Genomic DNA, 23,307 nt, shown 5'->3' with positions numbered 1-23,307 from the left:
CTGTGTTAGCCTGTCTGAAGCAGAAAAGAGCAAGAGACCAGTAGCACCTTCAAAACTAACACAATTTGTGACAGGGGAGGTATTCCCAGTAGTAATGTATGGCTGTGAGAGTTGGACCATAAGGAAGGCCGAGTGCAGAATAGATGCCTTCAAGCTGTGGTACTGGAGAAGACTCTTAAGAGTCCCTCGAACTGCAAGAAGACCAAATCAGTCAGTCCTAAAGTTAATCCACCCAGACTGTTCCCTGGAAGGTCAGATGCTGAAGCTCAAATACTTTGGCCACCAAATGAGAAGGGAGCACTCTCTAGAGAAGATCCTGATGCTGGGAAAGACAGAAGGCAAAAGAAGAAGGACAGCAAAAGATGAGATGGCTAAACAGTGTTACTGATGTAACGAACATGAATTTGTGCAGACTTCAGAGGATGGTGGAAGATGGGAGGGCCTGGCGTGACTTTGTCCATGGGGTCGCAAAGAGTCGGACTGAACTGTGCGACTGAACAACAACAAGGAGCTTTTGTGAATCACTGCTCACGTCTTCACTTCATTCTAGCTGCATCTGATGAAGTGAGCAGTGACTCACAAAAGCTCCTCCCCTCCCACAAATTGTGTTAGTTTTTAAGGTGTTCCTGCACTCTTTTCTCCTACTTGAAGCTTGGGTGTTAAGTTCTGATGAAAGATCCATTCTTCAGTGTTCTTAAGCAGGGGGGTGGGGCAAGGAAAAAAATATCCAATTGCTTTTCAAAACCCAAACTTTTCTAAGGCCAGCTCTCTCAGCATGTTCAACAACACACAAGTCCAGGGAAATCAAAAGAGCTCATCGAGCCCCATTTCTTTGCAGCGTGGCTCACACAAAGGACAGCTTTCCAGTGCAGACTCCCAAAGTGATGCAGAATTTGATTTTTTTCCCCTTCCCTGAAACCTCACTGAAAAGATCACAGCTTTTAAAAATAGCAGTGGCTGAACTAGATCAAGATGGGGAAAATCTCTACCTGTTCATTATCCACTTGTGGGATCTGTGTGTGTGAATGGAAACTGAAAATGCAGGCCAAAGGAGCCAAACCCTGCCTCCCAGCTCCTCTTCTTCATGCTTCATTCTCTCCCTTGAACAATTTTTCTTCTGTCCCAGCTCCGATATTAGAAGGCAGGAGGGAAGATGTGCTAAAAGCGATGGAGAGCAACAAGGGAATAATAACAGCTTCCCTACATTTCAGACACAAAAAAACTGCATACGCATATGAATTCTGCTTCACTCTATACCCCAGTCATGACAAGTCTGGCAGTAATATACATGAACTGAGGGTGTCTCTTGTTGATCAGGTGAGATTGCCTGCAAACATGGCCCAGCCTCAGAGCACTTTGTATTCATGCACCAAAAAAAAAAGTCACGTTTTGAGGTTAATTTTGACCCTGTCAGCTGTCAACAGGGTTCACAAATGTTGTGGTTTTCTGTCACCTGAAGTGAGAAACTTAGTTTTGTACTAATATGAAGCAATTTTCCTGTGGAGCTTCACAGCTTTTTATTCATTGACGGATTTTTGTCTTACCACCTTTCCGTTAGGAAATTCACAAGGTGATTCACAATTTGGCAGATGCGTGCAATTGGTCGAGGGGCATTTAAATAAGGGCCCGGGGATTTCACACTATTTCATCAGAAGCATCAGCTATAGATTTGCTTATTTGAATGTCTCGAGAGCTTGAAAGAGGTACTAGGGCATGAGATGCTAGCCCCATTCTTCCAAGGGCGCAAGCCTAACCATACTTACAACGAAGTAAGTATCACTGAATTCTGTGGGGCTTACTTCCAAGAAAACTGGCTCAGCTGCACCCTGATATTCCAGTGTGTTCTCAAGTTGGAAAGGATCAGAATTCTTCTTCTGCATGGAGCGTCTGGGATTCTTTTAACTTCATTAGTTTTTCAATGGCTGAAGGAACAGAAACTTCTCCATGTACTTTGTTGTCTCTTGTCCGGACGTTCACAGCATGATTTGCTTTTTCCTTTTCTCCAACCACTGGGGGGGGGGGGGAAGAGGGGAGAAGATGCAGAACATCATTATTTGGTATGCTACCTGCAATATTGTCTTGGGGGCAAATCCCACTGTATTCAGTACTTCTAAGCCAGGGGTGTCAAACATGTGACCTGTGGGCTGGTTTAGGCCCCCCAGAGGGCTCCTATCAGGCCCACAAACAACTGTTCACTGTCATCTGCTCCCTTTTCCCTTGAACATATGAAGCTGCCTTCTACTGAATCAGACCCTCAGTCCATCAAAGTCAGTCTTGTCTCCTCAGACTGGCAGCGGCTCTCCAGGGTCTCAAGCTGAGGTTTTTCACGCCTATTTGCCTGGACCCTTTTTAGTTGGAGATGCTGGGGATTGAACCTGGGACCTTCTGCTCACCAAGCAGATGCTCTACCACTGAGCCACAGCCCCATTCATGGCTCTCCAGGGTCTCAAGCTGAGGTTTTTCACACCTACTTGCCTGGACCCTTTTTAGTTGGAGATGCTGGGGATTGAACCTGGGACCTTCTGCTCACCAAGCAGATGCTCTACCACTGAGCCACTGTCCCTCCCTAAAGTCAGTATTGTCTACTCAGACTGGCAGCGGCTCTCCAGGGTCTCAAGCTGGAGGCCCACAAACAACTTATCACTGTCATCTGCTCCCTTTTCCCTTGAACATATGAAGCTGCCTTCTACTGAAAGTAACCCGTCTTTCATTGAAATGATTACATCATCCAGCTTCAAGAGGGGACTGGATCAACAGATGGAGCAGAGATCCATCAGTGGCTATTAGCCACAGGGTATTGTTGGAACTCTCTGTCTGGGGCAGTGATGCTTTGTATTCTTGGTGCTTGGGGGGCACGGTGGGAGGGCTTCTAGTGTCCTGGCCCCACTGATGGGCCTCCTGATGGCACCTGGGTTTTGGCCACTGTGTGACACAAAGTGTTGGACTGGATGGGCCATTGGCCTAATCCAACATGGCTTCTCTTATGTTCTTCTGTCTGGGGCAGTGATGCTCTGTGTTCTTGGTGCTTGGGAGCGCACAGTGGGAGGGCTTCTAGTGTCCTGGCCCCACTGATGGGCCTCCTGATGGCACCTGGTTTTTTGGCCACTGTGTGACACAGAGTGTTGGACTGGATGGGCCACTGGCCTGATCCAACATGGCTTCTCTTATGTTCTTATGTGACACAGAATGTGGGACTGGAGGGACCACTGGCCTGATCCAACAGGGCTTCTCTTATGTTCTTATCCATTTTACAAAATGAACAGTTGCCATTATTTCAGTCAAGCTGGTCATCTTGGAGCAAGGGAGGGAGGAGAGCCAGCAAAGTCCCTCCCCTAAGCCCACAAAACCCAGCTGCACTCTGTGCTCACAAAAGCTGCTTTGGAATTTTCCGTTGATAAAGAAAGATGAATCGTCAAGAGGACAACAGAAGTTGTTACACATACCAAAAATAAAATTATATTGAGCCAGCTGGGCGTTTCTTATTTTCTTGTTTAAAGTGCAGCTCTGGTCGAGATCCACGTCAGCCATGAAGCCAGCATCAAAAAAGTCACTGCAGATCTAAAGGGGGGGAAAAAGTTGGAGGAATAACCTCAAAAAAAAATGGGGGTGACATCATCATGTGTATGCAAAAACTACTGCTTGGTGGTACGATCAACGCTTCCTTTGCTCAAGGAATCCCCTTTTGTCTGCTGTCCGACTCCTCCAAGTTGCAAGGAGCTATGTAATGCAGTCAGAACAAGTAAGGGTCACCCAGGAATATACTTGGAGAGGCGATCCTGAAAGACAGGCGGTTCCTAAGTCATTAACAGCTTTATCGGTCATAAGCAGAACTGGACCTCAAAACAAGCAGGCAGCCACTGCAATTAACTCTGGTGGAATATGTGAACGGAAACTAACTCCAGATAGTATATAAGCCGCAGCACATGCACCAGTGCACATTTCCAGACCAGGGGTGGCCAAACTACAGCTCAAGAGCCACATGTGGCTCTTCCACACATGGTGTGTGGCTCTTGAAGCCCCCACTGCTCTGTTGGCCGACTTGGAGAAGGCATTTAAAGCTGCTTTCTTTCCACTTCTCCTTCCCTCCCTGACCTGCCTTCCTTCCCTGACATTCATGTCTTGTGGCTTTCAAACATCTGATGTTTATTCTATGTGGCTCTTACATTAAGCAAGTTTGGCCACCTCTGTTCCAGACTGTCTTCAAGGGCAGTCCCACGTATACCAAGTTACAGTAGTCCAGCCTTCAAGTTATTGTAGCATGAAACAGAGAGGCCCGATCGACCAAGCAGAGATGGGGGCCAATTTCTGTATCAAGTGGAGAGAGCAGAATGCATTTTTAGCTTCTGTAACCTCTCACTCTCCCCATCAGAGCGTAACACCATATTTGGCCACTTTCCCTTCCTGTAGAATCTTCTGCTCTTACCTGCTGAGCATATTCTTCACAAGTAGGCCCAACAGGAACCACCATGACCTGCCGAGGAGAGAGCCAGAAAGGCCTGCCCAGAATAGAAACACAGACAAAACAGCATCCCTGGTCAATCACCAAAAATATACTAATGATTAGACCATTTCCAGCCCAAATCTCAGCTCCTAGGACTCGGATATAAATCAGTCTTAGACCTCTTTAGGTCAATGAAACAAAGAACTTTGCCTTAGCACAAGAGGCTGTTTAGGGTGAATATTTTTCCTTCCCTGCTATTTCATGCAAAACACTCATAAAATACTACAAAAAAAAATCTTTTCCTCTGAACTTGACAATTGTAACAGTCCGCTCCAGCTGCTCAGGAGCAAAAAGCAGTTTGACTAGAACTAAAGATGATGATATTGGATTTATATCCTGCCCTCCACTCCGAAGAATCTCAGAGCGGCTCACAATCTCCTTTCCCTTCCCCCCCACAACAGACACCTTGTGAGGTGGGTGGGGCTGACCTCTGCCCTTTCAAGGACAACTCTTGCGAGAGCTATGTCTGACCCCAAGGCCATTCCAGCAGGTGCAGGTGGAGGAGAGGGGAATCAAACCCAGTTCTCCCAGATAAGAGTCCGCACACTTAACCACAACACCAAACTGCAGCGGTTTCTACCTAGGCAGACCAGAAGGACCCATAAAAACCCACTATGTTTATCATGAACACTTTCCCCTCCGAATGCAGACAAAAGTTAACGATGCCTGCTGGTCTCCAAAACACTGTTCCAAGCAGCCAGCTGGAAGACCTACCTCAGGCAGCCTCTTTCCAAACAGTTCCCCGTTTACCAAACGCGCCAACTTACCACTTCCCGCCATAGTTTTCGGTTAGGATGGCTATCATCCGCTCCACGGAGCCCAGAATAGCCCTATGGACGATCACCGGCCGTTTTTTGTCGTCTCCATCTTTGCTATGAAAGAGAAAGATGATTTATAGAAGCCACGTGGCCAAGATTCAAACATGAGTGCTCGTTTTGCAAACTTACCCAACGTAAGAGAGATTAAATCTGATGGGTAGCTGGAAGTCGAGTTGTATAGTTGCACACTGATGGTAGCGGCCGATAGCGTCTCTGATTGTAATATCAATCTGTAAATGACCGTACGACCCAATAAATGCCCTTGTTGGAAAACTTATGATACTTTTTAAAAGAGATTAGTGCTGCAGCGCATAAAGATGACAAACCTTGGGGCCGTAAAATGCTCCATCTCCTGGGTTGAGCTTCCAGGGCTCCCCAAAGTCATCCAAGCTGTTCTGGAGTTGCTAAAAAGTTTGTTGCAAGAATAAAATTTTAACATGAGTTTATGTAGGCACAGCCACAGTAAGTATGTATTTGCATTTATTTATTCATGCATGCTTGCGCGCAGGGGTGGAATTCTAGCAGGAGTTCCTTTGCATATTAGGCCACACCTCCCTGATGTAGCCAATCCTCCAAGAGCTTACAGGGTTCTTAGTACAGGGCCTACTGGAAGCTCCAAGAGGACTGGCTATATCAGAGGGGTGTGGCCTAATATGCAAAGGAGCTCCTGCTAGATTCCACCCTTGCTTGCACTTATTTATTTATATCATGCTTATCTCCCCAGTTTGGACTCAGTGGCTTCTAGAACAGCTTTCTCCCTGCAAGCTTTGATGGTAGAAGTGAGAATTCAAACCCCGATCACCCAGGATTCGAACCCTTGTTGCCCAGCATTCTACATCCACCACACCACACTGGCTCTTTCTAAATTGTAAAGCGAGTCCAGTGGACTAGATAAGTAACTTTTAGTCACTTATTTGCATCACTCATTTACATCACTCCTTTTCTTTCCCCGTAGAAAAATAAACCACAATTCTGTTCTTCAATTCAAAGCCATTCCTCGAGGTTTTACATGTCAAACTGACTAGCTTTAAAATATGCTGGGACTTGCCTATCAAGCAAGCAGCCTAAACATCCCAGATGGTTTTTAACCCACTGAAAAACCACTCCAGAACTTCCATTGCCCTCAACTGTCAGGGGAACTATCTCAGGCTTTGACCTCATACCCTAAATGATGCACTTTCAGTCCGCTTTCCAACAGCATTTTGCCAGTTCACACAATAAATTCCAGTTGGCAGGGGCACTGAAAGCGTCTGCCTCTGCATAGCAACCTGGACTCCAGTGGTGGGCTCCCACCAAGTACCAACCAGGGCTGACTGCTTAGTTTCTGTAATCTGAGAAGATCAGGCTATCCTGGGCCATCCCAGTCAAGGCAAGAGAGAAGCAGGAGCACGGTGCCGTTGCCTGACTCTGCGTAGCAACCCTGAACTTCCCAGGTGGTCCCCCATTCAAGGACTCAGCAGGGCTGACTCCAAGGTCTGATGAGACTGGGCTAGCCTGGGCCATCCAGGTCAAGACAAGAGAGGAACAGAGGTGATTGGCCATTGCCTGCCTCTGCGTAGCAACCTCGGACTTCCTTGGTGGTCTCCCACCCAAGTTCCAACTAGGCTGGGCCTGTTTAGGTTCTGAGGTTTGATGAGACTGCGCTAGCCTGGAATAGCCAGATCAAGGTAAGAGTCCGCTTGCCATTGCCTGCTGCTGCCTAGCAACCCTGGGGTGGTTAGCAACCTTGGACTTCCTCGATGGTCTGTCATCAAAGCACTAAATGGGGCTGGCCCTGCTTAGCTTCTAAGATCTGGCAAGATCAGGCTAGCCTGGGCAGTCCAGACCAGGGCTTTTTAGTACCAAAGTTGCTGAAGGCATTTAGCATCCAGACCGTTCCCCAGTCTGCTCTGTAAGGTGATCCACTGAACATCTTTGGCATGAAGTCCCACCTAGAGACACATTCAGCTTTTTCTTAGATCCAGCTTGTTTAACACGGCACCAGATGAAATTGCTGAGCAGTCAGGTTAGAACAGATAAAAGGAAGCCCTTCTTCACTCAAGGGGTGATTAACACGTGGAATTCACTGCCCCAGGAGGTGGTGGCGGCTACAAGCATAGACAGCTTCAAGAGGGGATTGGATAAAAATATGGAGCACAGGTCCATCAGTGGCTATTAGCCACAACATATTATTGGAAGTGTCTGGGGCAGTGATGCTTGGTGCTTGGGCAGGGGGCAAAGTGGAAGGGCTTCTAGCCCCACTAGTGAACCTCCTTTTTTTTTGGCCGCTGTGTGACCCAGAGTGTTGGACTGGATGGGCCACTGGCCTGATCCAACATGGCTTCTCTTATGTTATGTTCAGATGTGCATCTTGCCTTCCCCACACAGAAGCACTCACAATAGCCTCCATTTCAGGACGCAAACAATTTGTGGTCTCCCCTAGGACTGTAAAAATAAATCTCTTCCTACGTTACCTTCTCTGCCTGGTCCCAGATCGCCTTTTCTCCAAGGAAGTTTTCAGGCCTTGTAGAAAGATGGAGTTGAAAGGTAAAGCCAAAGACGGCGTATATGGACTGCAAGAAGTCCAGGCAGCCTTTGATTTCTTCTTCAATCTGCAGTTTTGAAGAACAGAGATGCCGATGCCAGTTTCCAATCCTGACCCCCTCCACCACCTCTTTGGAAAGTCAAGGACACTCCTGAAGCTGCCATATACAAAATCAGGCCATCTTCTAACACCATTAAGAGGGGATTTAACTGACATTGATCTCTGAGGATATTTTGTGATGTTTTATGTTGTCATATTCGGACTTGATAATGGACTAATGGTTTTATTTTATTTTATATCATTACATTTTACACAATTATGTTACATCGTTTTTATCCTTGGTATGTAATGGCCTATGGCTAAATACAAATAAATATTATTCTACAAGAATCAGACCATCAGCCTATCAAGATCAATATTGTCCATTCAGACTGGCAGCGGCTCTTCAGGGTCTCAGGCAGAGGTCTTTCCCATCACCTCCTGCCTGGTCCTTCTAACTGGAGATGCCAGGGATTGAACCTGGGACCTTCTGCAGGCCAAGCAGAGGCTCTGCCACTGAGCCACCGTCCCTCCCATAGAATACATGAACACATGAAACAGCCTTATTCTGAATCAGACCATTCATCTATCAGATACAGTCTTGTCTACACAGACTGGAAGCAGCTCTCCTGGGTGTCAGGCAGAGAGAAGTCTTTCCCAGCACCTCCTGCCTGGTCCTTCTAACTGGAGATGCCAGGGATTGAACCTGGGACCTTCTACAGGCCAAGCAGATGCTCTGCCATTGAGCTATGGCCCTCTCCATGGCTCTCCAGGGTCTCAGGCAGAGGTCTTTCCCAGCCCCTCCTGCCTGGTCCTTCTAACTGGAGATGCCGGGGATTGAACCTGGGACCTTCTACAGGCCAAGCAGATGCTCTGCCACTGAGCTATGGCCCCTCTCCATGGCTCTCCAGGGTCTCAGGCAGAGGTCTTTCCCAGCCCCTCCTGCCTGGTCCTTCTAACTGGAGATGCCGGGGATTGAACCTGGGACCTTCCGCATGCCGAGCAGAGGCTCTACCACTGAGCCACGGCCCTTCCGCAAAGCAACCCTCTTTTAAAGCCATCCCAGCTCCACCTTTTTACCTGCTCCATGGCGCAAAAGATATGGGCATCGTCTTGCTGGAAGCGCCTAACACGAGTCAAGCCGCTCAGGGTCCCCGAGAGCTCGTTTCGGTGGAGAACTCCAAAGTCAGCCAACCTCAAAGGCACTTCCCTCCAGGATCGGGGTCGGTGAGCAAACATCAAGCTAGGAGGGGGACGGGGGGGGGGGGGCAGTGTATTAGCACAACCAACACACCTGATGGATCTCAAAATTAAAAACAGCCCAAAGGCTTGTCAGGCTGGACGTTGGAACCTGCTGCATATAATCGTCAAGGCACTGTTATTCTCATTTGCGAGATTTGCCTCGCTGTCTGTTGAAGGCCACCAGGGCTGACTGACAATTTGAGGGAATGCAAGAGAAAACAGAGGAGGGCATGCCTGGAAGCAGAGACACAAACTTTATAAAAAACACAAAGGTGCATTCTTTTTCTTTAAAAGTTGCTGTCTTTGTATCTCTTTCATGGGATTGAGGGAACTGGGCAAAGGAAGCTCTGGCTCTTTCCTTCCTTCCCCAGGGGACCAGAAAGGGGAGGAGCCTCAGCCAACAGAAGGAAGAGAGGCTTGGGTCAGTAGCTCTTTGCTGTGCAATTGAGAGAGCCTGGAAAAACAAGCTCTGCCTCCCCCGCCCCCACTTCCTCCCCAAGGGAGGAGCCTCAGCCAATGGAGAATACAGAGACTTCGTTCTGTAGCTCCTGTGCAATTGAGCAAGCCTGGCAAAGCAAGCTGTGATGCAGAAGGAAGCAAGAGAGAGGGAGAAGGAAGTAGACTTGCTCGAGGGCCTGATAGGAGCCTTCCGTGGGCCTGATTCAGCTCCTGGGCCGCATGATTGCCACCCCGGCCTCAGGGGTTGGGTAAGTTCATACAGGCAAGGAAGTCAGTCAAGGAGAACCTTCAGCTGCCCACTCCCAGAAGCACGAAGCAGAGGCTGGCAGAAGGAGAAAGAGGAGGGTGCTATAACCCCTTTCCCCGTCCAAGCTGAAGTTTCAAAGCTAGATACCCCAAGACTGGGAATCAGCTCCATCGTGTAGGGGATGACTTGTTGGTGTTGGACACCTGGTAGCCCTGAGGCAGAAATACAATTACAGACTGAACAGGCTAAATAAACAATTAGGAGTTTAAAAACAAAGCACAAACCAGTGTCCAGGGCAGTTCATTGGCTTCAGAGCAAAGGTTTCCTTCTCGGACTCAAACGAGAACATGTTTTCACTGTAGTGTTGCCAGTGGCCGGAGACTTCCCAAAGTTTGCTGTTGTAGATATTGGGAGAAAGCACTTCTGTGAAGCCACGCCGGTGATATTCCTCCTGTACAAGCGAATCAGCTCTTGAGTGTGTGATGCAGCAGGTGCTTTAGCACTTAGCAATAATTGCTCTCAACAGTCTCAAAAATACTTCTCACTCCAATACAAAAGAGGACTCCTCACAACCAGCATCACACAATCACAGCAACTTGCGTGGCTGCATCTGAACACAGGAAGCTGCCGTGTATCCCCACGACTTCTGGAGAAAGTCCAGAAAAGGGCAACTAGAATGATTAAAAAGTTGGAACACTTTCCCTATGAAGAAAGGTTGAAATGCTTGGGGCTCTTTAGCTTGGAGAAACGTTGACTGCGGGGTGACATGATAGAGGTTTACAAGATTATGCATGGGATGGAGAAGGCAGAGAAAGAAGTACTTCTCTCCCTTTCTCACAATACAATAACTCGTGAGCATTCAATGAAATTGCTGAGCAGTCGGGTTAGAAGGGATAAAAGGAAGTCCTTCTTCACCCAAAGGGTGATTAACATGTGGAATTCACTGCCACAGGAGGTGGTGGCGGCCACAAGCATAGCCAGCTTCAAGAGGGGGTTAGCTAAAAATATGGAACACAGGTCCATCAGTGGCTATTAGCCACAGTGTGTATATATATGTATGTGTGTGTGTGTGTGTGTGTGTGTGTGTGTATACATATATATATAATTTTTTTGGCCACTGTGTGAAACAGAGTGTTGGACTGGATGGGCCATTGGCCTGATCCAACATGGCTTCTCTTATGTTCTTATGTTCTTACTCGTCAAGCTCGCTAAGTATTGTGTACTCTGGCTGGCAGCAGCTCTCCCTGGCTGGAAAATGCATTTCAGAACACAGAAGCACTGCATACGTTATTAGTGCATAACATTTAATACTCACTTTAATAAAACTGATGAGTGTATTGTAAATGAAGGCACCTCTGGGAAGAAAGAAACAGCTTCCGGGACTCAGATCGTGAAAGAAGAAGAGTTCTTGTTCCTGGATCAAAAGAAATTGGGAATTAAAAGAAGGAAATGATTAGTCAGCTGTTCTTATTTTGCAAAGTCATGTAATGCATGCATCAAAATTCACTTGTGGCTGGTTTGCCGATAACGGAATTGAGAAGAGATGGAGGCCGAGAGTCTTGTGTTGCCCAGTTACTAGTTTTCCCACAATGCTTTCTGAAATAACCACGACACCACACTGGCTCTCAATTCATACCTTGCCAATTTTCCGGTGGTCTCTGTTTTTGGCTTCCTCCTGGAACTTTTCCCACTCCTTCATCATTTTGTTGTCTGGGAACGATATCCCGTAAATTCTCTGCAGCGTTTCCATGTTGGCTTTCCCCTCCCAATAGGTGGAAGAATTCTAATGTTGAAAACATTTTCAACTTTACAAGCATTCAGGGATACAACATCCAGAATATACATCCCACAGGACATTTCAACAGCTTTAAAAGTTAATCAAGAGATGACTTTGCCCCTGAAACCCCTCATTTTAAAATAGGCTCCTTTACCTTAATGATCTTCAAGGCCTTAATTTTGCCGGTATGCCTCACATGGGGCCCTCTGCACAAATCAATCAGTGGGCCGCATCTACCAAAGAGAGATCAGAAGATGGCACAAGAGATCAATATGGTGGCCAGCACACCTCTTGAACCAGTTAGCCCAGGGGTGTCTAACTCATTTGTTATGAGGGCCGAATCTGACATAAATGAGACCTTGTTGGGCCGCGCCATGTCAGACCAGGCCATATGTGTACCTATTTAAGATTAAGTAGCAGAGATATAAATTTTATAAAGGACTCAGACAAACACAATTAAAGATTTATTTTTAAAAAAACTTAAAACATTAGCACTTGTTGGACTTAAAGCTGCTTTCTTTGTATCTCTCCCATGGGATCCAGGGAACTGGGCAAAGGAAGCTCTGGCTCTTTCCTTCCTTCTCTAGGGGATGAGGAGGGGGAGGAGCCTCAGCCAATAGAAGGAATCGCACAGCAGAGCTTGGCTCAGTAGCTCTGCTGTGCGATTGAGAGAGCCTGGCAAAGCAAGTTATTCCTTCCTCCCCAAGGGAGGAGCCTCAGCCAAAGAAGACTTTGCTCAGTAGCGCCTGTGTGATGCAGCTGTGTGAAGCAAGCTGTGATGCAGAAGGAAGCAAGAGAGAGGGAGAAGGAAGCAGATGACAGCCCATTGCTCGGGGGCCTGATAGGAGCCCTCTGAGGGCCTGATTTGGCCCCTGAGCCACATGTTTGACACCCCTCAGTTAGCCATTTCGTTGACTGTATTGTCCTTGGCTGAAATTTAAGACTATCGACCTCTTCTTCCCGATTATTGCTATACCACAGTTATTTCAAATACATGACAAAAAAATTAGGTAGGCATGAATTTACCTGTACACTGTTGTTGTGGGCGTGTCGACTTTCTCATTCAGGATTCGGCATTTAAATGGGTTATACTATGTAAGAAGACAGAGAAAAAAACCGTAGATTTTTATGCGGAGAAGGAGTCAAGAATTTCAATTCTTTTTGTGTTAACCTGATCATGTGACTCTTTCAAGGTGGGGGCTTCACATCAGAAGAGCTCCTTTGAGCCATTCGTTCAAGAAGCAGCCTGAAAAGTTCAGTGCTAACAGAAGGGCGGGGCATGAGGCAACACATGATCATTCTGACAGGCCATTTTGGCTCTTGTCGGGTGGTTTTTTCCCCTCCAGTGTGCCCTCTAAGCCGAGTTAGTGTGAGCTAGCTCACAGTTTTTTAGCTCCCAGCTCACACATTAGCTCAGGGAAAATGGCCCCAGAACACACTAATTGATGCAGGAGCTCACAACTTTAATGCCAGTTGCTCACAAAGTAGAATTTTTGCTCACAGGGCTCCACAGTGTAGAGGGAACATTTGGTCCCCTCCGCTTGGGAAGACTAGGGAGGAGTGCTATGAGCACGTTGCTGGTATGTGGGGTTAGGGTGCAACAAGAATAGAATGCAAGATTTATCACATGCTGTGGGAAAGGAGGAAGGAAACAGCTGACAATGGAGTTCTTCCTTTCCCACCCTCCTCCTGTTCTCGCTAATCAACCCAAGAAGCGTGATTTCCAAAACCATTTTCACACAGCCGAGGCCCCGGCTACCTGCATGCTATTTATTTATTTTATTCAATTTATAGCCTGCCCTCCCCACAAAAGCAGGCTCAGGGCGGCTTACGCAGCCATGTAAATGCACGGGACATAAAATCGCTTTGAAATATAAAAAGATACAGAAAACATAAAAACATAAAAACCGTTTCAGGTGCTATAACGATCTTTAAATTTTCTATTTGTTATTCCAGCTGGATGTTCTATAGGAAGATCGATGTTAGGTTCATGTTCAAGGTGGCCCAGTTGTTGCAGAGTCTGTTGCGGCCTTAATTTACAAATGCCTGGTGGAAAAGCGCCGTCTTACAGGCCCTGCAGAACTGTGCAGCTCTCGCAGGGCCTTAACCTCCTCAGGGAGCTTGTTCCACTAGCTTGGGGCCGCAACAGAAAAGGCCCTGGGTCTAGTTGTCATGAGCCTGGCCTCTTTAAGGCAAGGGACTGAGAGTAGATTTTGTGACCCTGGCCAAAGTGCTCTCTGGGGAACATGTGGGGAAAGGCGGTCCCTAAGGTACGCAGGTCAGTTGACCCAGATGGCAAAGCAGCGAAGCTCTTAACACTGAAAAATTCTGAGAAGAAGAAGAAGATGAAGATGATATTGGATTTATATCCCGCCCTCCACTCCGAAGAGTCTCAGAGAGGCTCACAATCTCCTTTCCCTTCCTCCCCCACAACAGACACCCTGTGAGGTAGATGAAGATATTGGATTTATATCCCGCCCTCCACTCCGAAGAGTCTCAGAGCAGCTCACAATCTCCTTTACCTTCCTCCCCCACAACAGACACCCTCTGAGGTAGATGAAGATATTGGATTTATATCCTGTCCTCCACTCCGAAGAGTCTCAGAGCGGCTCACAATCTCCTTTCCCTTCCTCCCCCACAACAGACACCCTGTGAGGTGGGTGGGGCTGGAGAGAGCTCTCACAGCAGCTGCCCTTTCAAGGACAATCTCTGCCAGAGCTATGGCTGACCCAAGGCCATTCCAGCAGGTGCAAGTGGAGGAGTCGGGAATCAAACCCGGTTCTCCCAGATAAGAGTCCGCACACTTAACCACTACATCAAACTGGCTTAGGAAATCTGCAGGCATGGTACGAACACAGAAAAAATGAAGAAGTGTGATGCTTCCATTGTGAAAGTTCAGCACCACTGTCTGCACAGGATGGTTTCTAGCAAAGCTGAAGAACTACCTTAAACATTCCCAGCAGGACCTCCTTCCGGATTTCTAGTCTTTCAAAGGGCTGCTTCTCTTTTATGATGCTTTTGCAGAGGTTCTCCAGTGTTGGGAACTCCGTACTAGATACTCCTCTAGAGAAAAGAAAAGAGAGGTCATCAATCAAGTTACACAAAGAAGAACTAATGCAGGTTTACTTCAAATCCAAATCGAAAATGACTTTTAAAAATATTTGTATGGAACAGTTTGAAAACGTATTTTTTAAACAGTGGGCATTCCTATAAATTGTAAATTTAACGGCTGTAAAATAACATGTGCTTAACCACCAAATCTTTACTTTCGGCAGTGCCTTCATCACTGTGGGTAATGAAAAGGCAAATTTAAACAATCAGCAGAATCAAACAATAAAACTTGTTATGAACAGAACTATTTCTGGTTCCAGATGTAGGGTTCCACATCCGAATCCTCCCCATTCCAGTGAGGGTTTCTGGCCCCACTGGTGGGCCTCTTGGTGGCACCTGGATTTTGGCCACTGTGTGACACAGAATGTTGGACTGGCTGGGCTATTGGCCTGATCCAGCATGGTTTCTCTTATGTCTGGGGCAGTGATGCTCTGTATTCTTGGTGCCTGGGAGGCAACAGTGGGAGGGCTTCTGGAATTCTGGCCCTGCTGGTGGACCTCTTGATAGCCCCTGGGTTTTGGCCACTGTGTGACACAGAGTGCTGGACATGATATGCTTTTGGCCTGATCCAGCATGGCTTCTCTGATGTTCATATGTAATTCAACAGAAAGAGTTTCAAGCAGCTATTCCAACCGCAAAATATTCATGCTTGCCAGCAAAACTGTACCTGTTCTCCATGTACATGTCATAATAAAACCCATTCTCAATGGGCGGTCCGTAGCACAAACATCCTCCATAAAAATTTTCCATGGCTTCTCCAAGAATATGAGCACTAGAATGCCAATAAACCTGTATTTTAAAGAGAGGTAGAATCATAGAATTGGAAGGAATCTCTAGGGTCATCTAGTCCAACCTCCTGCACAAGGCAGGAAACTCACAAACACCTCCCCCTAAATTCACAGGATCTTCATTGCTGTCAGATGGCCATTTAACCTGTTTTAAAACCTCCAAGGAAGGAGAGCTCACCACCTCCTGAGGAAGCCTGTTCCACTGAGGAATCGCTCTAATGGTTAGGAAGTTCTTCCTAATGTTGAGCCGGAAACTCTTTTGATTTAATTTCAACCCACTGGTTCTGGTCCTACCTTCCGGGGCCACAGAAAACAATTCCACACCCTTCTCTCTATGACAGCCCTTCAAGTACTTGAAGATGGTGATCCTATCACCTCTCAGCCGCCTCCTCTCCAGGCTAAACATCCCCAGGTACTTTAATGTTTGAGCTCACATACATGAAGTCATGAAGCTGCCTTATAGTGAATCAGAGCATCGTTCTATCAAGGTCAGCCTTGTCTGCTCAGGCTGGCAGCTGCTCTCCCAGTCTCAGGCAGAGGTCTTTCATATCACCCACTGCCTGGATCTGTTAGAGATCCAGCCTGGTGTAGTGGTTAAGAGTGTGGACTCCTCACACTTCCACATGCAGCTGCTGGGTGACTTTGGGTCTATCACAGTCCTCTCAGAGCTGTTCTGCTCATGAGCAGATTCTGTCAGAGTTCTCTCAGCTCCACCAACCTCACAGAGTATCTGTTGTGGGGAGAGGAAGGGAAGGAGATTGTAAATTGTTCTGAGACTGAGGGGGTATAAATCCAATCTCTTCTTCTTCTTCTAACTGGGGATGCCAGGGATTGAACCTGGGACCTTCTGCATGCCAAGCAGATGCTCTACCACTGAGCCATGGCCCCGCACATTCAATGGTTTTTTTTCCCTGTCCAGCTACTTAGAAATGGGTTTTTTTGCTTCCTCCAATACAACAACTTCCTATAGCATGTCTCATCTATGAAATGGGTTTTGATCACTTGTACAAGCTGCCCTGAGCCCGCCTCGGTGGGGTAGGGCGGGATATAAATCGAATAAAATAAATAAATAAATAAAATAATTCTAATGAGTTACCTATAAGATGTTCAGATTTTAGTAATAGTGTAATGACTTATATGAACTTATTGCCTTATATTTATCATTGTAACCAGCCCCGAGCCTTGCTATGTAGGGGGCAAGGAAAAGAAAGGTCCCCTGTGCAAGCACCAGTCGTTTCCGACTCTGGGGTGACATTGCTTTCACAACATTTTCACAGCAGACTTTTTTATGGGGTGGTTTGCCATTGCCTTCCCCAGTCATCTACACTCCTTTTACCGACCTCGGAAGGATGGAAGGCTGAGTCAACCTTGAGCCGGCTACCTGAAAACCCAGCTTCTGCCGGGGATCGAACTCGGGTCGTGAGCAGAGCTTAGGACTGCAGGACTGCAGCTTTAACACTCTGCGCCACGGGGCTCTGTCTGTGTAGGGGAGAGAGGGCTATAAACCAATCAACCAAACAAATAAGTAAGAAGCCATGGACGGAAGAGAGCATCTGCAGCTGTATCAAAAGACACATCTGGGCATTCAGATCACAGGAAGACTCCACGGTGGCGTTCACATCGATAGCACATGCAGCCCACCACAAAGGTTTCCCTTCTTGAATCGAGGAAATTATTTTCAGTTCCAGGAACTGGGGGGGAGACCGGGGGGGGGGAACACAGCTTATGTACCGCTTGTGCTTCTTCGTTGTCAAAGGTGAGGAGCTCCAAAGCAGCGTCTCCCTCCAGCGGGCGATCTAAATCCCACAGTTCCCCATTCACTTTGGCGATGACCACGTTGTCAGTCAGTGCTCGGCTACACAAAGCAAAAATGCGCACATCAGCTACCATGTATGCAAATCAGGCGCTTTTTTAAAAGAAAGGGGTGCTTGGTCCAATCTGCTGCTGCATTTAAATTTTGAAATCTGCTTGTAGAGAAGGGAATGGGAAGGAGGAGGACCACAGAACAAGCCTCAGGGTATACAGCCCCATTTTGTCAGATCTTGAAAGCTCAGCAGAGTCAGTGCTGGAAGGGGGACCACCAAGGAAGACTCTGCAGAGGAAGACAACAGCAAACCACCTGTTTCTCCCTTGAAAGGCCCTTGCTGGGGTTGCTCTAAGTCTGCTGTGACTTGACAGCTCTTTGCACACACACACACACACACAGCAAGACTTCAGTTCCTGAATGTCCATCAAAGTCAGCAGGGGTGGAATTCTAGCAGGAGTTCCTTTGCATATTAGGTCACACCTCCCTGAAGCAGCCAAGTCTCCAAGAGCTTACCAGTTTGGTGTAGTGGTTAAGTGTGCAGACTCTTATCTGGGAGAACCAGGTTTGATTCCCCACTCCTCCACTTGCAGCTGCTGGGATGGCCTTGGGTCAGCCATAGCTCTGGCAGAGTTGACCTTGAAAGAGCAGCTGCTGGGAGAGCCCTCTCCAGCCCCACCCACCTCACAGGGTGTCTGTTGTGGGGGAGGAAGGTAAAGGAGGTTGTGAGCCGCTCTGAGACTCTTTGGAGTGGAGGGCGGAATATAAATCCTACCTCACAGGGTGTCTGTCGTGGGGGAGGAAAGTAAAGGAGATTGTGAGCCGCTCTGAGACTTCGGAGTGGAGGGCGGGATATAAATCCAATATCATCTTCTTCTTCTAACAACAAAGAGCCCTATAAGCTCTTAGAGGATTGGCTACATCAGGGGTGTGTGGCCTAATATGCAAAGGAACTCCTGCTAGAATTTTACCCCTGAAAGTCAGTATTGTCTACTCAGACTGGCAGCCACTCTCCAGGGTCTCAGGCAGGGAGGGGGTCTTTCCTATCATCTGCTGCCTGGGTCTTTAACTGGAGGTACTGGGGATTGAACCTGGGACCTTCTGCATACCAAGCAGAGGCTCTGCCACTAAGCCACGGCCTCTCCTCTCCACTTTCCCTGAGCTAACAGCAGCATCAGCAAAGTCAGGCAACAACCAAGGTCTGAACAAACCAAAACGTTTCCCCTTCCAACTCCTAGAGGCAAACACACATGATATACAAATTAACATTAACGCCAACAGTTGCTTTCCCCAAAGACGTCTCTTGTGCTGTAATTTACCTGATGGTTTGTGCGATCTGATGGGGCGTTGTTTGCCAGGATTTCCCTTCCACCTTCTTCCCATCAGCGAGCGTGATTTGGATCGTCCTGCTCTGACCAGCCGCCCTGGAGGCAAGCAGACTGTCATGCTCTCTCTTCAGCACTTCGTAGAGCTTCAGTCTGTCTTGGACGTAGCTGGGTTCCTGGCAAAGGAAATGGCACTTTTTCAAAAACAAACTCCCAAAGAAGATGACGATGATGATGTTGGATTTATATCCCGCCCTACACTATGAATCTCAGAGTGGCTCACAATTTCCTTTATCTTTCTCCCCCACAACAAACACACTGTGAAGGACGTGGGGCTGAGAGAGCTCTCCCAGCAGCTGTCCTTTCAAAGACAACTCCTACGAGAGCTATGGCTGACCCAAGGCCATTCCAGCAGCCGCAAGTGGAGGAGTGGGGAATCCAACCCGGTTCTCCCAGATAAGAGAGCTCTGGCTGACCCAAGGCCATTCCAGCAGCTGCAAGTGGAGGAGTGGGGAATCAAACCCAGTTCTCCCAGATAAGAGAGCTACGGGTGTCCCAAGGACATTCCAGCAGGTGCAAGTAGAGGAGTGGGGAATCCAACCCGGTTCTCCCAGATAAGAGAGCTCTGGCTGACCCAAGGCCATTCCAGCAGCTGCAAGTGGAGGAGTGGGGAATCAAACCTGGTTCTCCCAGAGAAGAGAGCTATGGCTGACCCAAGACCATTCCAGCAGCTGCAAGTGGAGGAGTGGAGAATCCAACCCGGTTCTCCCAGATAAGAGAGCTCTGGCTGACCCAAGGCCATTCCAGCGGCTGCAAGTGGAGGAGTGGGGAATCCAACTCGGTTCTCCCAGATAAGAGTCTGCACACTTCACCACTATACTGAACTGGCTCTCTGCTCCGCTTCTGCATTTTCGGCAATTACTAAGTCCTGCTTCACAAAACTCCCAAGTACTTTATACTGATTGAAGCACCATCAAGTCACAGCCAAATTATGGTGACCCGTACGGTTTCCAAGCCAAGAGACGTTCAGAGCCGTTCTCTGGCTCTGTGTAGCGACCCTGGACTTTCCTGTTGGCCCCCCATCCAGGGTTGACCACGCTGAGCTTCTGAGACCTGACAAGATCAGGCTAGCCTGGGACATCTAGGGCAGAGTGAAAGACACACACAGCAGGTTTGCCATGGCCTGCCTCTGGGTGGTGACCCTGAACTCCCTTGGTGGTCTCCCATCCAAGCACTAACCAGAGCTGACCCTTCTAAGCCTGGCCCATCTGGGTCACGAACACCCATGAAGCTGCCTTATACTGAATCTGACCTGGTCTATCAAGGTCAGTCTTGTCTACTCTGACTGGCAGCCGCTTTCCAGGGTCTGAGGCAGAGGTCTTTCATATTACCTTCTGCTTGGTCCTTTTAACTGGCAATGCTGGGGATTGAACCTGGGACCTTCTGCATGCCAAGCAGAGGCTCTTCTGTTGAGTCACATCCATTCCCCTAGGTCACTGATATTATAAGTCATTATAGAAACCTGTTACAGATTCCTATATAAAAATCTCGCTGGTTTATTACCTGCAGACAGAATGCTTGTTTGTATAGGATTTTTTTTTCACTTGAATCTCACCTGGGACTCTTTCAGTAGGAGCTAGATGGAGATTTGGACTACTAAGAACAAACTCATTCCTGTTTCCCTAACACCCTAACGCCTCATGGGCTTGCCCAGATTATGAAACGTCAGCTCTCTGGCCACGCTAGAAGTTCCACACACCTCACTCCTAGACCCATTTGCAGCTTCATTTTCTTTCTTCTTCTCCTTTTTATGTTTGGATTGGCAAGCGACGGTGTTTGCACTGGTAGGTTCCTAAGCAAATATATGAACTGAGTTAGAAAGATGTAAAAAATCAGTTTATTTAACCACGTAGCTTACTACAAACATGTAAGCGTAGTTAAGAAAGTTCTGGATTCGCTATTCAACTTTGGAGGAGTCTCCTCCTCTGTGTAGCCCTCACCCCACATCTTTATCTAGGTGGGCCCTATGTTGTCATCCTAGTGACTAAAAAGGGTTCTTCCTTGCCCTATTGACAGCAGAAAAAGAGATAAGACTGCAATTGCATTTCCACTGAATTTTCTACCTAGTACAGCTCAATCCTATCCCCGGTTACTTAGAAATTTCACTTTATTTACTTACTCCCAGGGCTTTTTTTGTAGCAGGATCTCCTTTGCATATTACGCCACACCCCCTGATGTAGCCAATCCTCCAAGAGTTTACAGTAGGCCCTGTATGAAGAGCCCTGTAAGATCTGGGAGGATTGCTACATAAGAAGGGTGTGGCCTAATCTGCAAAAGAGTTCCTGCTACAAAAAAAGCCCTGCTTACTTCACTTATATCCCACTTTCTCCTCCAATGGGGACCAATGCAGGTTACACTGTTCTAATTTTATTCTCACAACAACCCTGGGAGGTAGGTTACGTTAAGAGTGTGTGACGGGTGCAAATCACCCAGCAAGTTTCCATGACAGAGTGGGAATTCGAATCTGGGTTTCCCAGACCTAAGTCCAATATTCTAACCACTACACCACACAGCCTTTCTTCCATGGGAGTCTTTCAGCAATTTAAAATCTAGGATAAAATGTCATGGCTCACATTAAAATAAAAGAGTTATCAGGTACCAAAACACTCCTGCTATATTTGCCACAAGCAACTTTAAGAGGACTGCTTATCTACCTTCATCCCATGGGATTTCTTTGTAGGCAACTGGGCCCAGAGAGAGTTTGGAGAGTAGCAAATCAAAATAGCAAAGGAGAAATAAATATTTTGGCGAGAGAATCATGGCAGCAGTCATGTTGGTCTGAAGCAGCAGAACAAAGTCAAGAGCCCAGCAGTACCTTTAAGGCCAGCCAAGTTTTATTCAAGGTATACGCTTCGTGTGCATGCACACTTCCTCAGTTACACTGAAATGGAAGTTAACAGTTCATGCCTATGTAGAGGCATTTGTCTCTAGATATGAACTATTAACTTCCATTTCAATGCATCTGAAGAAGCGTGCATGCACATGAAAGCTCACACCTCAAAACTTCGTTGGTCTTCAAGGTGCCTCCAGATTCGAACTTTATTTTGAAGAGCCATGCCTTCTAGTCAAGGAAGCCTCCTTCCAGAATGTCATTCAATTTATAGCCTGCCTTGGGACCCACAGGTCCACAAAGCCTGCAGCCCAGCACCTCCGCTTTCACGCCGCCCCCCTCCCGTCCACACTTTATAAAGTGATCCCACCAGATTTCCACAAGGCTGCTTCCAGAAGCACCCGCAATGCTGCAATCAGTGTTGCCAACTCCAGGTCGGGAAATTCCTGGGGGTGGAGTCAGGGCTGTAGCCAGGATTTTACAAGTCCGGGGGGCCCCCTTTCCCATCCACCGCAGGGTTTGCCACTTCTCAGAAGCTTTGTAGGGTAGGGGCAAAAGCTGGAGGCTCTGAATGTGGCCACCTTGAGACAGCCAACCCTAAAACTTTGGAATGAAGAAGGGACTGCACTTTGCGTGCTAGCAGGGAGGGGTGGGTTCCTTCCACCTCGCTCTCTCCCCCCCTGGCACTTTGCAACCGGGCGCTCCATCTTTCACCCCCTTCGCCGGCCCATTGCCCCCTGGCTTCCTCTGCCTCCTTTTGCTGCTGCACTGCACTGCGCCCTGCTCAGCTCTCCTGGCTCTGGCTGCCACTCCGCCGGCTCAGCCTGGGAAAAGAAGGCTGCGGGCCTCCTTGAAAGGCAGGGGGCTGCAGGCCTGGAGGGGCGACTCCTCTCCTCTCCTCCCCAGCAAGAAGCGGGGCCGCAATGGCAACCAAGCGCCGCTGCCCAGACCTTTTGCGCGCGCGCGCGTGTGCCAGGGGGGCCTTTGCAGGGCGCTTTGCAAGAGCAGGCCCGATCCCGTCCCCTTGGGCAAGGGGCTTCCTCTCGAGTAAGCACACACACACACACCCCTTTACCTCCCCTGCTGCCCCCTCCGGCGGCTGCTGCTGCTGCTGCTGCCCGGGCCGGGCCAGCTCTGCCTGGAGGCTGCGCCGGAGGTGGAGGAGGCGGTAGCGGAGCTTCTCGTTCTCGGCCCGCAACGCCTGCAGCTCCGGGCTGGCGTCGGCGAGGAGGCCCAGGCCGCCGGGCCAGCGCTCGGGCTCCTTCAGCCGCCCGATCTCGGCCGCCAAGCCGCGGATCTCCTGCTCCTGCCGGGCCAGCCGGGCCGCCAGGCCTTCCGCAGCCGCCATCGCTGCGCAGCGCACAGCCCGCACCGCCCCCTCCCTCCGCCCGCCCCCGAGCCCGGGAATCAGAGCCTCGCGGCCCCCTTCCCTCGTGCCCCTCCGCAGTGGGACAAAGCAGGAGTCAAGTGCACTTTTAAGACCAACCCGGTTTTATTGAGAAGGTCACCTTTCGTGCGCTCTTTGCACAGGGAGCAAAGCCCTAGAGAGCTGAGCTGAGCCACACAGAGCTGCCTGGTAGGCAGTGGCCCCGAATGCAACATGGGACAGCTTTAGGAACCAATGGCAGTGAAGTGAAATGATCCGGTAGGCAGTGGTTTAGAATGCAAAAGGGTACAATGACGGAATAGTAAAAAAATTAACAAATTGGTGCAAACTTTTAATCTGAGTAGCGTGAGCATGCGAAAGCAAAACAGTACTATGTGTTGACACACTCAAACAGT

General features: G+C 48.3%; 1 protein-coding gene across 1 annotated transcript; it reads right to left on the bottom strand.

The window, feature by feature from the left end:
- Positions 1 to 1,500: 1,500 nt before the first annotated feature.
- LOC132587606 (threonine--tRNA ligase 1, cytoplasmic-like) lies at positions 1,501 to 22,878 on the bottom strand. The gene is made up of 19 exons (XM_060259913.1): positions 22,601 to 22,878; positions 20,395 to 20,487; positions 18,630 to 18,811; positions 17,238 to 17,361; positions 15,386 to 15,507; positions 14,553 to 14,670; positions 12,634 to 12,698; positions 11,762 to 11,840; positions 11,467 to 11,613; positions 11,146 to 11,244; positions 10,115 to 10,281; positions 8,963 to 9,125; positions 7,773 to 7,910; positions 5,646 to 5,723; positions 5,449 to 5,549; positions 5,269 to 5,373; positions 4,424 to 4,496; positions 3,444 to 3,558; positions 1,501 to 2,009 (listed from the first exon to the last, which is right to left on the bottom strand). The coding sequence occupies exons 1-19, from the start codon at positions 22,871 to 22,873 to the stop codon at positions 1,861 to 1,863; spliced, it is 2,391 nt and encodes a 796-aa protein (XP_060115896.1). The 5' UTR covers positions 22,874 to 22,878; the 3' UTR covers positions 1,501 to 1,860.
- Between the last annotated feature and the right edge of the window lie 429 nt (positions 22,879 to 23,307).

This window comes from Heteronotia binoei, chromosome 19 (genome assembly GCF_032191835.1).
Source record: "Heteronotia binoei isolate CCM8104 ecotype False Entrance Well chromosome 19, APGP_CSIRO_Hbin_v1, whole genome shotgun sequence".
NCBI classification, from domain to species: domain Eukaryota; kingdom Metazoa; phylum Chordata; class Lepidosauria; order Squamata; family Gekkonidae; genus Heteronotia; species Heteronotia binoei.
The sequence above is the reverse complement of the archived record's forward strand: the minus strand, read 5'-3'. Positions and strand labels throughout refer to the sequence as shown.